The following is a 14684-nucleotide window of genomic DNA, read 5'->3' as shown; positions in this document are numbered from 1 at the left end:
GTTTGTTTGTTTGTTTGGGGGCCACCTTGGCAATGCTTGGGTGTTACCCCTGACTCTGCACTCAGGAATCTCTAGCAGTGCTCAGGGGACCATATTGGATGCCTAGGATTGAATTCGAGTGAGCCACGTACTAGGCAAATTCCTTACTGCTGTTCTGTTGCTCTGGTCCCAGCCCCGGCCATTCCTGCAGGTTGGCTAGTACTAAAACTGCAATATAAAATTATATTCTAAAGTTGGCAGTATTTTTTCTTGAAGTTTTGAAATCTTTATGAAAAATAGGTTTGCGCAATTTAGGAAATTTTATGTAATGTAATCACTAAACTTATTTTAATTTTTCAGAGCAAACTTATTAAAAATGAACAAAATAAACTTCATTTCCCTTTTATGTCAAATTGATTTTCTCTATGAAAGTTTTTATAGTTTTCCTAATTAACATTAGTTGGCTTATTGAAGCTTTCTTTGTACAGCAGAGCCTAACATGTTTCAGGTTGCATTGTGTGCAATACTCTAAGATCTTACCAATGGTTTAGAAAAGGAAGTAGTTAAGTTGAAGATTTGATAGGTCCAAGATGAAATTGTGATAAGTATTTGAATATTAAATATTTCCAATTTAATATTAAAGCCTCCTAGAGAGTTAGTGGTTTTTTTTCTGTGTGCCTGATATATGATCATAATATATCATATATTGGGAGAAGAATTCACTGTGCAATCTATCAGAAATTGTAACCTGAATAATGTTGTGGGTTTTTTTGTTTTTTTTTGCTTTTGGGGTTACACCCGGCAATGCACAGGAGTTACTCCTGGCTCTGCACTCAGGAATCACCCCTGGAGGTGCTCAGGGGACCATATGGGATGCTGGGAATCAAACCCGGGTTGGCCACGTGCAAGGCAAACGCCCTACCTGCTGTGCTATTGCTCCAGCCCCCAAAAATGTTGCTTTTTGGGTGAGAGGTTTGGGCTGTTGCTGCGGTCCTGCTCAGGGGACCATATTTGGTGCTGGAAATTGAAGCTAGGTCAGCTGCGTACAAGGCATGCATTTTATCCACTGTACCATCTCTCTGGCCCCCAAGTTGGGTGTTTTTTAAAATACTAAATTATGTAGCTTAATGCAGATTTTTAATGAGATTTTATATCATTTATACTAATTGGGTTCAAGATGTTATAAGAAACCGTGCTGTACAATCTTGAATTACTATTTTGTTTCTGAATTCATTTATTTATAAAACTTTTTGAAGCACAGTCTAATTGCTTATAGCTAGAATCAAAAGCATTAATAGGGTCCGGAGAGATAATATAGCGAGTAATACTGCACACGGCTCTTCTGGGTTTGATTTCAGGTTCCATATATGGTCCCCCAAGTCCCACTAGTAGTTATTCCTTAGCACAGAGCCAGGAGTAAGACTTAGGTACCATTGTGTAGTCCCAAACCACTACCCCTTCATACCCAAAAGAAGGTTAAACCAGGGTTCACTAAGTATATCACATATAAGTAAAAGGAAATATTGGTGGTATTTACATTAATGTACATAACAATTTAATTTTCATGTGGTTATCTTTGCCAGTTAAGGTAAAGGTAAAAGGTAAAGGCTCTCCCGTTGATCGTCGATTTGCTCGAGCGGGCCCAGTAACGTCTCCATTGGAGACTTTGTTGTTACTGTGTCTGGCATATCAAATACGTCACGGGGAGCTTGCCAGGCTCTGCCGTGAGGGTGAGATACTCTCGGTAGCTTGCCGGGCTCTCCGAGAGGGGCGGAGGAATCAAACTCGGGTCGGCCATGTCGGCCGCGTGTAAGGCGAACGCCCTACCCGCTGTGCTATCGCTCCAGCCAGTTAAATGAAATACTAATTCTTTAGGTTTCTTTTTCTTCAGCGTAACTCAATAAATCAAATGTTATTTCTGTGTACACTCTTATAACAGACTACTGGATTTGGTTGTTCACCCTGTGCCTCAGCCTTCTCAATGTATGAGGTTTATTCAGCAAAGCCCCACCAAATCTCCTTTGGGCCTAGCATCTAGTTCATTGCCAGTAAGCTCACATTTAAAAGGATCTCAGCAAAAATCCAGGACTTCAGAATTACATTTACTTGAAACTCCTCTTGTGGTTAAGGTGAGTATTAACACAACCTTATCTTCACAGTACAATGAAGGAGTTATTTCTGTTTCAGAGGGTGGACTGGGAAGGCATTTGGCCACACTCAGTGGTGTTCAGGCCTAACTCTTAGCTGTGCTTAGGGGACCATATGTTCTGCCAGGGTCCCGAGTGTGCAAGGCTTGCCTCTTGCATAACAGGAAAATAGTTACAAGTGATGTTTCTTGGTTTTTTGATTGCTTTAAGCTCCTCCACCTCACTTTTTTTTTTTAAAACTTTTGTGACTCATTTGGAAAGGCATGCTGTATGTGTTGTTTGCTTACTGTGGGGGCCTCGCAGACCATGCTCAGAACCCAAGCAGTGCTACTTAAGCCCTGCAATATTGGAGATCACCAGGCTCTACGCGGTGATGATAGGGCACCACACATGCCAGGCATGAACCAGAATTTCCTGCGGTAAGACAAGCACCATAACCCCTGTGCTTTCTTGCCCTTATTGTTTATATCTTATCAAGCAGTTTTCTCAATTTTTTCCTTTTGTTCAGGTGCTATAACTTAAGATGAAGTTATATTCTTACATATGTTGAAAGGCCACATTCCTATGTGCTTATTAAAGATTGGTCTTTAACCTTTGAAAAAGGCTTTCATGTTCTTGAGTTTGCTTATTAAAATAGTCCTGTTTTCTGATACCGCTTTGCTGTTTTTTTTATCAAATACTTTAGTTCTCAAATTTATTTTAGTTTTCTGACTCTTGCAATGAAACTATAAACTGTTACTCCTTCCTAATATCAGTATTCTTAAAATTGCATTTTCTTCTACGCTCTAATAATTAGCTGAAAAATTATAAAACTGGTGTAAAACTATGACTGGTAACAGTGGTCTTTCACCTTTACATTGTGAAAGTGTTTCACACTTTAATTCTCTAGCTTCTTGTTTAAAACTAAGTTGACTTCCAGAAACTTTCTTTCTCCTTACAAAAATGTATTTCCAGTTAACATCAGTGGGGCAGGGAAAACGTTCCTCTCCATCCCCCTCTGCATCTCTAGTCCTTCTGCATATCGGGAATGTACTTTACTACTGAGCCCAGAATTATATATACTACCCCAGCCCCAGAGTTATTTGTCAATTTGAATAAAATGTATCAGCAAATGCCAGCAAAAATAGTTGTGAAGTTTAAAGCAAGTTGATGGGATTATTTGTTTGATGAAATTTAGTGCCCAGTAGAATATTTTCTCTTCAATATATCAATCAAAATATAGTCACATTTTATCTTCTTAAAAATTCAATTAAATTGGGAAATAGTTTTATACACTAATAAAAAAATCTTGGTAAATTCTAATCCTAAATCTTACAGTGACTATAACGAACTTCAGAACCCCATGAGCCAGTAATTTTTTGGCTGGTTCTTTAGAGGAGTTAAGCTAAGAAATTATTTCTACATGTTTCCGTGATAATTTTTATTTAATAAGTTCAGGTGTAGTAATTAGTCTATTAATATGATGAATTCCTCTCCCCGCCAAAAAAAAGAAAATAATAACCTTTATTTTTTGAGACAAGTATATGCTGTGATACCCAGGAGATTGCTCCTGGCTTGCTCTTCAGAGTCAGTCCAGGCAGAACTCAGAGGAACGTGTGGTGCTAGAGGTCTCCTGCGCGCAGTGCTTGTGCTGTAGCCCTCTGAGCTTCCTCCCTATCACTCAAAAACAGTCTTTTTGAAGGGATGGGGGGAGGGTTTGAGCTACTCTTGGTTCTGTGCTTGGGAGTCACTCCCAGCAGACTTGAAGGGAACTGGTGTTAGAGATTAAAATGAGTTAGCTGCATGCAAATCAGGTGTCTTCATCCCTGTACTGTATGACCGTTGACACATTCTTAAAGTTCACTGTCACTGTCCTCCCATTGTTCATCGATTTGCACAGTAACGTCTCCATTGTGACAATTGTTACTGTGTTTGGCATATCAGATACGTCATGGGTAGCTTGCCAGGCTTTGCCATGAGGGCGAGATACTCTCCATAGCTTCCCAGGCCCTCCAAGAGGGGCGGAGGACTTGAACTTGGGTCAGCAAATGCCTTACCCGCTGTGCTATCGCTCCAGCCCATTCTTAAAGTTAGTATCATTAATTTAGAGTAGTTTTCCATAATTCATCTAGGTCTTTTCAGCTCACATGACCATCTTTTCCAACTAAGCAGTTGGTAACTAAGTTTATCTTACGCTATTTTTTGCTTGCTTGTTCAGGGGCCACACTTGAGTACTATGGCTCTTTCCAATTCAGTGTAGGGGGTGGGGGAGTGACATTGATGCATTTCAGTTGAATGCAGCCTCCCACATGTGCCTTTTGAATTTGAGCTCTCTCTTTAAACCTAACATTTTATTTTTTTAAAGTTTTAAAACAAAACTAACCAAGGCACTTTTTTTTTTCTTTTTGGGTCACACCCGGCGATGCACAGAGGTTACTCCTGGCTCAGGCACTCAGGAATTACTCCTGGCAGTGCTCAGGGGACTGTATGGGATGCTGGGAATCGAACCCAGGTCGGCCACGTGTAAGGCAAACACCCTACCTGCTGTGCTATCGCTCCAGCCCCTAACCAAGACTTAGAGTGCTTATGAATGCAGTTTTATATTTGAGAACTTAAATTGAGAAATCTCTGGGTAAATCTTTTACTTTCTTCCTACTAATCTAGTAAGAAATTTCAGTCATGAGTTTAGTAGGCAAAAATATAGCCACTGTGCAATTCAGTTGATCCTTCTTGTCCTTGTGTAAGTACCTTTGCAAACAGTAATGGTGGAATTCTATTCGTTCTTTGTCATAATAGAAAGCTAAAACTTTGGCCATGTCAGTTACTACCTCGGGATTTGCCGAATTTACTCCTCAATCCATCCTAAGGTCTGGTCTTCGAACAACACCATTAGCATCACCCTCTTTGTCTCCTGGACAGTCTCTTACTCCTTTACGACTAAAAGAAACTAGAATTTCATTCATGGAAGAAGGCATAACCACAAAATGGACTACTGGAGTAAGTTAATACTTGGGATGAAAAAAGACAATATGAATGGATTACCTCTTACAAGGAAAAAGTTTGATAAATCCATTTATCTCTAATTAGGTGAATCTACAATAACACTAGAGATTTGTATAGTCTTGCCAGATAGTCATGAAATCAGGAGACAAAAGGAAAGGAAACTAGGTCTTCAGTGAAGTGAAAAATTATTATTTACAATTGAAGAAAATGGATCTCAGAAACACACAGTAAAGTGCATATTGTCAAATAGCTTTTTGGTACAGAAAATGAACTAGAGTCTGTCTGTTTCGAGTTTATACATTTCTTTTAACCCATTTATATGCATATAAAAATGTATTTAATAGTCTTCTTACTACGTTCGTAATTAGTTGTCTAATTACAGGAATCTTGTTTGGTGTTTGTTAGTCATCATGCCCTTTCTCCATTTCAGTCTTTGGAAAAAAGTGATTTGCCAGTTAGGAAAACATTAATAGCTGTTAAATTTTAATCATATATATATAAAGAGAATGATTTTGAAAAAGTGGATTTGGGTGTGATTGGGATGGGTAGCTTAGAATTAGACTGACGATATTTTTCTATTCACTAGTATATATCCTTATTTCCAAAATCTTTTTCTTTAACAGGCTACAGATGACAACAAAACCAAAATATTTGTCACTACACCTCTCCATTCAGTTCCAGCAGAAACTGAATGGCTGAAGAGCAAAGATAAGGTATCTTTTTCCATGGATCATCAAGGAAAGGGCCATCAAGAAATGGATGTCGTGCCTCAAGATACACCATCACATTGCTTGGAGAAATCAGATACAAGCAAAGAAAACAGTAATGCTTCAATCAGATCAGACCAGACTACCTTGGAGTATCAGGATGCACCATCCCCAGAAGACTTTGAAGATATGTTTACAGCCTTTAAACCTGTGAACTCTTCTACTGAAGTAATTGTTGATGTAACTGAACAACTAAAGGACGGTGATAAAAATATGTTTGAGTCAGAAGTAACTGCTCCAGAACTGGAGAGACAAATAGGTAAGTACTAATTCCCAAATACTCAAAATGGCCATTAATATCTCAAAATAAGTTTGTAATGGAATTTTCCCCACCATAAGAAAAGGACCAAGCTTAAATACCATATACTCCCAGTAATACTAAAAGTTCTAGGTACGATACATTTTCTCTTTTCCTCTTAACAGTATAGTTTATAGGTTCTGGAGAGATGACTCAGTGGATAGGGGGTTTGCCTTGTTTGTGGCTGACCCCAAAACCATCCCCGACACTCCAAATACAGCTCCTCACCCCAAGTCCCACCAGGAGTGCAGAGCCAAGAATAAGCCCTCAGCACCAGAGGCAAGAAATATATATACATATATATATGTATATATATTTTTTGCAGGGCCAACAAGATACAGAATAGTTCAAAGGGCCAGTGCTCATGTTTTGCATTCAGTAGGTACCTCAGGTTCTGTACTGGACTGCCAGACCCAAGCATTTAACTCTTCAGCACATGTGGGACAAGTATTTCCAGGTGGAGCCTCCAGAGTAACACCCTTCTTTTGTCTCCCTCAAGCATAGCTCACGTTGTTCTATTCGTTATAAGTTGGTGTGAAGTTCAAGAGGATAATACATGTCGTCCCCCTTTTTTTAAATTTGGAAAGGAATAATGTTTAGTGGGAGAAGTGTTGGGTGTCAATCTGATTTTAGAACTTCCCGTAGCTATAAGGAATAATAATACTTTATAGGCTAGGTTGTTAAAATCTTTTGTTTAACTTACATTGCAGTTAGAAAGTTATTCAGAACTAAGTTGTTTATAGGAAGCTCTTGGGCAAAGCTCTGAGAATCAGAAAAAATGTTGGTAGTCTGATACAAGGAAATTTAGCTATAAGTGAAGAAAAAGAAGAGCTTTTTTTAAAAAACAGTTGTCAAGGACCATGTGTAGTTATAATTGTTTAGCATCTATAGTTCATTCTGAATGTTCTTAATTGCATGCTTACAGGCACTTCACAGGAAACGGGAACAAAGGAACTCTTGGTTGCGGAGGTGCCACTTTCAGAACTCAATCATTTAAGCCCCACGCAAGATGTTAAAGCTTCTCTTCATGTACCATCAATCCACGAATGGTAAGTTTATAGAGAAAATCTCAAAAATCAAAAAAAACCTCCTCCCTTCCCCCCACCAAACAATTTTTTTTTTTAATGTGGTCACAGAGATATAATGGATGGGGTGTTTGCCTTACTCATGGTTGACCGAGTTCAATTCCTGGCATCCTATATGGTCCCCCAAGCCTACCAGAAAAAACCCTAAACACTGCCGGGTGTATAAGTAGAAAAGTTTTCATTTGCTTCTAAATGACTCTGAGCCATTCACCCAGTTAGTCAGTTTTGTTTAATTTTTCTGTAAGATTATGCAGGCAGTGCTATTCTAAGTTTGGTCTAGCGGTATTTTCCAAAATGGGTGATAACTGCCTCTCTCGTTGCTCCTTCTGCACTTGAATGATGCATGGGCAATGGAAGGTGATGAGTTTAATAGCCTGGGGTACATCAGGGGCATTTTCAGTTCCTTTCTTAAAGTAGATTTCCAGGGTAATGCTAAGTAAATTTTTTCTGAAAAGTGGGTGGCACACCAAATAAGCTAAATTCTAGAATTAATTGCTAGTCCTCAAATAGTTTGTCTACAGAAAGCAAGTTATATTCGAATATAAATCAGGGACTGGAGATGGTACTGCTGGTAAGGTGCTTGCCGTGCACACAATCACCTGGGTTCCATTCCCCCAGCACTGCATATGATCCTCCTGAGCACAGCAGTAATCTCTGAGCAAAGAGCCGGGGTAAACTCTGAGAACTGTCAATCGCCAAAAAACATATACTAGTACTGCACTTCTTTTATTGAAAATAAACTGAACTAATGAAGAAATCAGTTTATCATTTGTCATAAGCTTTCATTTTAAGACTGAGCACACGATACATTAGAATTTTGAGTAACCTGACAATGCCACCTCTCCCCCGTCCCCCCCCCTCCCATAAAAGTGAATTGCATTCATTTCTATAAACCTCAAGAACAGTATGGACTAGAGAAGATTGGCTCTTCTTACACACTAAAGTATGTGTTTCTGTTTCTAAAGGGAAATCCTTACCTCGAAATCCAAGGTACCAGTTCTAGACGTATCAGTTGAAAGTTGCACCTCTTCAGTTAAAGCAGGTAACCATACATATAAACATTATTTTAACTTTAGTATTATTTCATTTTAGTGTTTTGAATAAAATGTTTTCTGTTAGAACAGATTAATCTATTAACCACATTTTTAAAAATTCCTGACTGGTTTCTTCTTGGCTTAAAGTAGTTTGCTAGGATGTATCAGCTTTTAAAACAGCGGGTTGCTTGTTACACATGTCTGATATTTCCAGTTTTGGTCTGTAGTTTTTGTGGACTTTTTCTGCAGAATATCAAGAGGAGAACAGAATAAATTAATCCCCAACAAAACCATATATTTAACTTCGTTATCTTCTGAGGCTGAAATAACTAACACAGGGCAGCTACCATTTTCTGTTCTGTATGATGGCTAAACCCCAGAACTGACCTTTTATTATTAGCAGATAATCACAAATTATTGAATTTATTCTAGGGAAATAAAGTATGTAGAATCCATTTATCTTTAAATTCAGTAAATATTTCTTTGACTGCCTCCACTCAGACCCTGGCTATAAAGAGATTAAGAAAATAGTTTCCTTCAAGAAAATAGATATTCTGAGTGTCTATACCCAAAATTTACTAAAAGCATTTTATATGAGGACATGACATTTTTATAGTGTCACTGCTATCCTGCACAATTGTGGACCTTATTTTACATTCATACCCATTGCATTAGGAATAGGGTATTGTAAATGGCTTAGGTTTAGGACCTTTTATCATCCCTCAATTACAAATGTAACATAGTTGTGTGTTGCTTATGATTGCATACGTTCTAAGAAATATGTCATTTGATGATACTGTTGCATAAATGTCATGAAATATATTTAGACAAAACTAGATAATATAACCTAACTACACATTTAGGGTATCCATGGTGACTACCATCATTAGTCCATATATGTATTTGTAAGAGTATATTATGACAATGAGTAAAATCATTGTTTTAATATAATGAAAGGACTATATATAGAGATCTCTATAACCTTACTATCCACTTTAGAGGTGAGGTCCCTTATTAACAGTTTAAAGTGTATTTTTTCTTAGTTTATTTTTTTGTGCATATTCCTTCTATATGCTGGAGAAAGGTAAGTGTGCTGACTTAACAAAATGCTTGGGTTCATAATCCAGTTCTGCACTTCCTGTAATTTCAGACCTTTTCAGGCATACCTTTCTATACGTCTGTTGTTTTATAAAGTGTTGATAGTTTTTAAAGAGCTCTCTAAATATAAGCTTTTATTATACATTATTACCAATTAAATATATCAAAAACCAACATTTTTTGAAATACTTCTGTATCTTAGCAGCAAATTTATGTCTCACATGCATGAGAGATAAATGGTTAGATTACCCAGCAAGACAAACAAAAAAATAGTAATTTTTCCCCCTAAGAATATAAGACTAATAGAAGATATTGTCTCATATTATTGATCAATCATGTCTCATCATAGATCAGTCTTGTGTTTTAAAATGGCTTTAGTGGTATTCTGTAGTATGCGTATGGTTTATATGAGTTTTAGTTTCTTGTTGATGAACTGTTTCTGTTTTGCTACTTCATTTCTTTGTGTGTATGTGTGTGTGTGTATTATATATAGATACATTTTATATCAGTGTTAGTTTGGGAGAGTATCTCTAAACATGCCAAATTAAGGAGTATGTACAGTTTTTAAATGTTTTATTTTTTTTTTCCAATAAAAGTAGCTTACTTGTATTCAAACAGTGATAATTAGAAGGAAAAGTACATACTTTTCCTCTTTGCTAAACTGACAGCTGAAAATCTTTTTGCATTTTACTTTACTTTAAGCAGTCTTTGTTCGATATTAAAAAGCATGAAATAATTTTTTCTAAATAAGATTCATCTCTCAGATTGTCATTCATAAATTCCAATGAATAATTTCTTAAATTCAAAATGTAACCCAAATTTGGCCTTGAGTGCTAATGACATGTAGAATCTTTAAAAAATGAAGGTGATGCACACTGAGGTTTTTTGTTTTGTCTTGTTTTTGCTTTGATTTTTGGGTCAACCCCAGCGATGCTCAGGGGTTGCTCCTGGCTCTACATTCAGAAACTACTCCTGGCAGTTCTTGGGAGGATTGCTGGGGATCAAACCCGGGCTGGCCGCGTACAGGGCAAACGCCCTACCCACTGTATTATCGCTCCGGTCCCCATACTGAGGTTTTTTTTTTAGGTGGTGTTATTTGTGGATATTTGGATACTTTTGTCCAAAAAGAGATGTCTAAATTTTTTTCATAACTATATTAAAGATCTATGTCCCTTTTATAATTCTGTAATGGCTCAGACTTGGGTAACTTAGTGTTTGATAATTACTTTAAACACAATTTTTAGATTAGTAAAGAGCAGACAATTCAGCTTCTCAAAAACATTTACCATATTGAAGTTTCACAGGTAAAGTTACATTCCATTTTAAAAAATAGTTGTCAGTTTAAATGTAAAATTTATATTCCTGTTTTTCATCTTTGTGGAAAATAAATATGTACTATTTAAACTGGATGACAGACTGGTGGAAAAACAGGATGTAAAGTATACACTGTTACAGATTTTCCTCAAGACATTGGAAGCTTTTTAGCAAGATGACAGTAGTATCACATCATAGTTTTCCTTCTGTCTTTGCTTCCCAGTATGTGTCATTATTAGTTTAAAACATGGATGATTGATTCTTATTTTTCTTTCAGCTGTAGCCGATGCCCTTGATGATAATGGACGCTCAGGGCTTGTTAGCTCTGAAAGTCCTATTATCTCTGAACATAGACTTGACCAGGAAATAGCATTGAATTTAAAAGATCAAGAAATAGAAGTTGATGTACTAAAAGAAAATGTTGACTTACCAGAAGAAAAGCTTCCAATATCTGACGTTCCTCCTGAAACTCAAGAAATTCATGTAAAAAAATTAATTTTTTTCTTTTTCAGTCTTTATTTGGCTTAGGTTTCAAACTGTAGTTAAAATGCCAGTTCACTTAACTGCTATATATAAAAAAAAATTGTGTCAAAATAAGTGTTTATAAGCATTATATGGACTATAAAGACACTATCTTTAAAAATACTTTTTATAAAAACCGTAAGGCTGTGTTAAAATAACATGAGGCTATGTTGAAAAAAAAAAACAAAACACAATTTGCAAGCTGATTTTTTTGTTTAATAACTTATTCAAGTAAATTTTTTTTAACTGTAAGAAAATAGAAAATTTTGCCATTAAAATAAAAAAGAAAGCAGGAAATTTTCCCCCCTTGAATATTTGTGAAAGTGATATTCAGCTGACTGGAATAGAGCTTTTAAATACTCCTGAAAGGATTCTGTGTGGGTGGGGCTACTTAATTGACTTGTATCTTCTAAAATTCATACCAGTCCCTTTTATTATCTATAGGCAATTCACGCTAAATTTAATTTACGAAGAAAAACATTTATGGAAATATATTATTTTGAGTTTATTCATTAAAAATATTTTTTATATAAAAGATGAATAAAGTCCCTATTCCTTCAGCTGGGAAACTTTTTGTAGAGTTGGTATAATTGGGAATCCTTATTTTTGGTATAATTGGGAATCCTTATTTCCATTCTTTCATCTCTCTGAATGTTTGGGGATTGGGAAAATGTCATTGTATAGGTGGGTGGTAATGTTCTACCTTCTTGGTCAGGAGATCTCTCTGTTACTTTCTACCTCCTCCTTTTTCTCCCCTTCCCTTACCAAAAGGTAAATGCAAGGACCATTCCTTCTTCCACCAAACCCTTGCAGGAGAGGTACTGAACTTGAAAGCCTTAGGAATTTCATGGTTTATGCAGCCCCAGCAAAGGGAAGAGGATTGAGTCTAGCCCAAGGGAGCTTATGTAGGTGAATTCTTCTTCAACCTTATGGGGATCATGCTGTTTAGAAAAGTGTGGCTAGTTAGGTAATTTGGGGATTATCAATATAACACAATTTGGGGGTTGTTTCTTTTCTCCAGTTATTTTTTTTTTCTTGAGTGAGAGTAAAGCAAGTCCTTTATTCTTCTTCACTGTTAGCATCATAATAATTTTCAAGGTTTTTGTTAAAACTGTCTTTAGTCAGAGAAATGTGGAATTTCTAATTTTGTCACAAATCTCAGTCTTTTTTTGTGTGTGTGTAGTTACTTTGACTGAATAAGAAAGTCTTGATTACTTTAACAGCTGTTTTATAAAGTAAACCCAAACGTGTATATATCATATTAAAAAAAAGGTTGAGATGGTCATTTAAAAAAAAAAACTATGCTTTAGATAGAAATAAATGTATGCATTGAAATTCTTTAACCATGCTTTTTTCTTTTTTTTTATTCATTTTAGGTGACTGCACATGAAAAGCTTGAAGCTCAAGGTTCAGGACGAGAGGCTAGGATTCTTTCATTTAATGAGTTGTATCCCTCAGGAACTCTTAAGCTTCAATATAATTTTGATACTATTGAGCAGCAGTTCTGTGACTTGCCTGAAAATAAAGACTCTGCTGAGTGTGACATTGCTGAAGTAGATGGGGAACTTTTTATGGCTCAGAGCAATTTTACCTTGATATTGGAAGGTGAAGAAGGGGAAGTTGAGACAGGTGATTCTGCAGCATCAAATGCATTAGCTAAAGCGACTAACACAGCAACTGAGGAAAAACACATACACAGTGGGAATGGTAATAATCATGGACAAGTTGCAAGTTTGCCATCTATCACAACCAGTGATCAAGAGTCCCATAAGGCAGAAACATTACCATATGTGCCTGAACCAATAAAAGTAGCAATTGCAGAAAATTTATTAGATGTAATTAAAGACACAAGAAGTAAAGAAATTACTTCAGATACAGTGGAACAATCCATTCATGAAAATACACCTTTAGTAAGTAAAAAGGTGATGCGTTCCACCAAGTTAATCAAATCTACCTCTAAGACTGTTCAGGAAGCAAGTTCAGTGACTATAAATGTCAGCCCAGTTAATGACATGATTTCCTCCAGAACTCGTACAAGAGCTCGTATCCAAAGCCTGAATGTCAAATCAACACAGCAGGAAGAGTTGGCAGATGTTACTGCAAATAAGATGTCAGGGCTTTCTGTTACCAAAAAACCTAAGAAAACAAAAGAAATTTCTGAGGTTTCTGAAAGTGCCTCTTCTGATAAAGGAATGTCTCAGAATCAGCAAATACCTCTAAAGTCTGTTACTCCTAGAAGAGGAAGAAGAAGAAAAGAAATGAGTCCAGACACTTCAGAAAGTATTAATGCAATGCAACAAGAGTTACAGGTTACCCCAGGTAGGGAATCAAAAAGGTCAAAATTATCTCAGCTTTCAGAACCAGCAAATGAAGAAACATCGTTTAGGAAAGAAGAAATTTCATCTGTTACAAAGACTTCTAAAAGAATTAAAAGGCCTATAGGAAATCAGGAAAGTTTTGAAATCATTAATGATGCAAATATTAGTAAAGCAGCAAGCCCTAGAAGGAGTACCAGAAAATTGAGAAGTGCTAAATTAGAAGCTTCAGAAAATACAGAATATAAACAAGATGGAAAGTCCAGTGGGCAGCAACTGCTTATGAAACATAGTAAAAGGATTAAAGATAAAGAAATTAGTGGAGCAATTGCTATAGAAGATTCTAAAGTTGATTTGTCCCAGATGACTCCCCAGGCAGAATTTGACATACCTGCTACACCTAAGAAACGTGGTAGACCAAGAAAAATAAATACTGAAGATGTAACACCTAAAGCTTATAAGCAAGAGACAAGTCCCAAAAAGAGAGAGGCAGTCAGCATCCAAAGGAGATCTACGAGAAACACCCCAGCTACAAATAAAAATACTCGTGCTGGAAAACTAGCTTTAGAGAAATCCGATTCAATGCCAAATGAACTTGACACAGTGATGAGCCCCAAGAAAAAAATTCACAAAGGGACTGAAAATCAAAGCCAAAAACTTACATTGAGCTCAGTATCAGAAGAAAGCATGGAGAAAGAATCAAGCAATCAGGAGGAAAAATTCCTTGCCACAGCTGCTTTAACAAAATCTTCACGTAGCACAAGGACTAGATCTAGCAAGGCCATCTTGTTGCCAAACCTTTCTGAACCACAAAATGAGTCCTTGCTTTCTCCTATTTCAAAGGCGCCAAGGAAAACTAAAGGTACTGGTTTTTCTCTTTTTTCTCTTCATAGTACAATTTAATTTCAAAGACTTCTGCTTGAAATTAGGTTAAGTTGATTACCTATCCCTCCAACTTTATCCCTTTCCCCTCAAGAGTGTTGGGGGCCACAACTGGCAGTGCTGAAAGCTACTGGTACAGGTGTCAAAGTTGAGCCTACTGCATACAAACAAGGCATGCAGTTCAGTGGATTGAGTTATCTCTTTAGCCTAATACTTTTTTTTTTTTTTTTTTTTTTTTTTTGCTTTTTGGGTCACACCCAG

General features: G+C 36.7%; 1 protein-coding gene across 3 annotated transcripts in view; it reads left to right on the top strand.

Annotated features, from left to right (window-relative positions):
• Positions 1 to 14684, top strand: part of AHCTF1 (AT-hook containing transcription factor 1) — a 97167-nt gene that overhangs the window by 74588 nt on the left and 7895 nt on the right. For 2 of the 3 annotated variants that reach the window (XM_056130672.1, XM_056130662.1), the window contains 7 exons: positions 1919 to 2108; positions 4902 to 5102; positions 5732 to 6134; positions 7099 to 7222; positions 8224 to 8300; positions 10982 to 11187; positions 12603 to 14403. In XM_056130672.1, coding sequence (XP_055986647.1) covers positions 1919 to 2108; positions 4902 to 5102; positions 5732 to 6134; positions 7099 to 7222; positions 8224 to 8300; positions 10982 to 11187; positions 12603 to 14403 — 3002 coding nt within the window. The remainder of the gene's footprint in view (positions 1 to 1918; positions 2109 to 4901; positions 5103 to 5731; positions 6135 to 7098; positions 7223 to 8223; positions 8301 to 10981; positions 11188 to 12602; positions 14404 to 14684) is intronic. The other variant, XM_056130680.1, reaches the window with a different exon arrangement.

The sequence above is a fragment of the Sorex fumeus genome, unplaced genomic scaffold (assembly GCF_029834395.1).
Source record: "Sorex fumeus unplaced genomic scaffold, SorFum_2.1 ptg000007l, whole genome shotgun sequence".
NCBI classification, from domain to species: domain Eukaryota; kingdom Metazoa; phylum Chordata; class Mammalia; order Eulipotyphla; family Soricidae; genus Sorex; species Sorex fumeus.
Note: the sequence above shows the minus strand (reverse complement) of the source record. Positions and strands in the feature narration are given on the sequence as shown.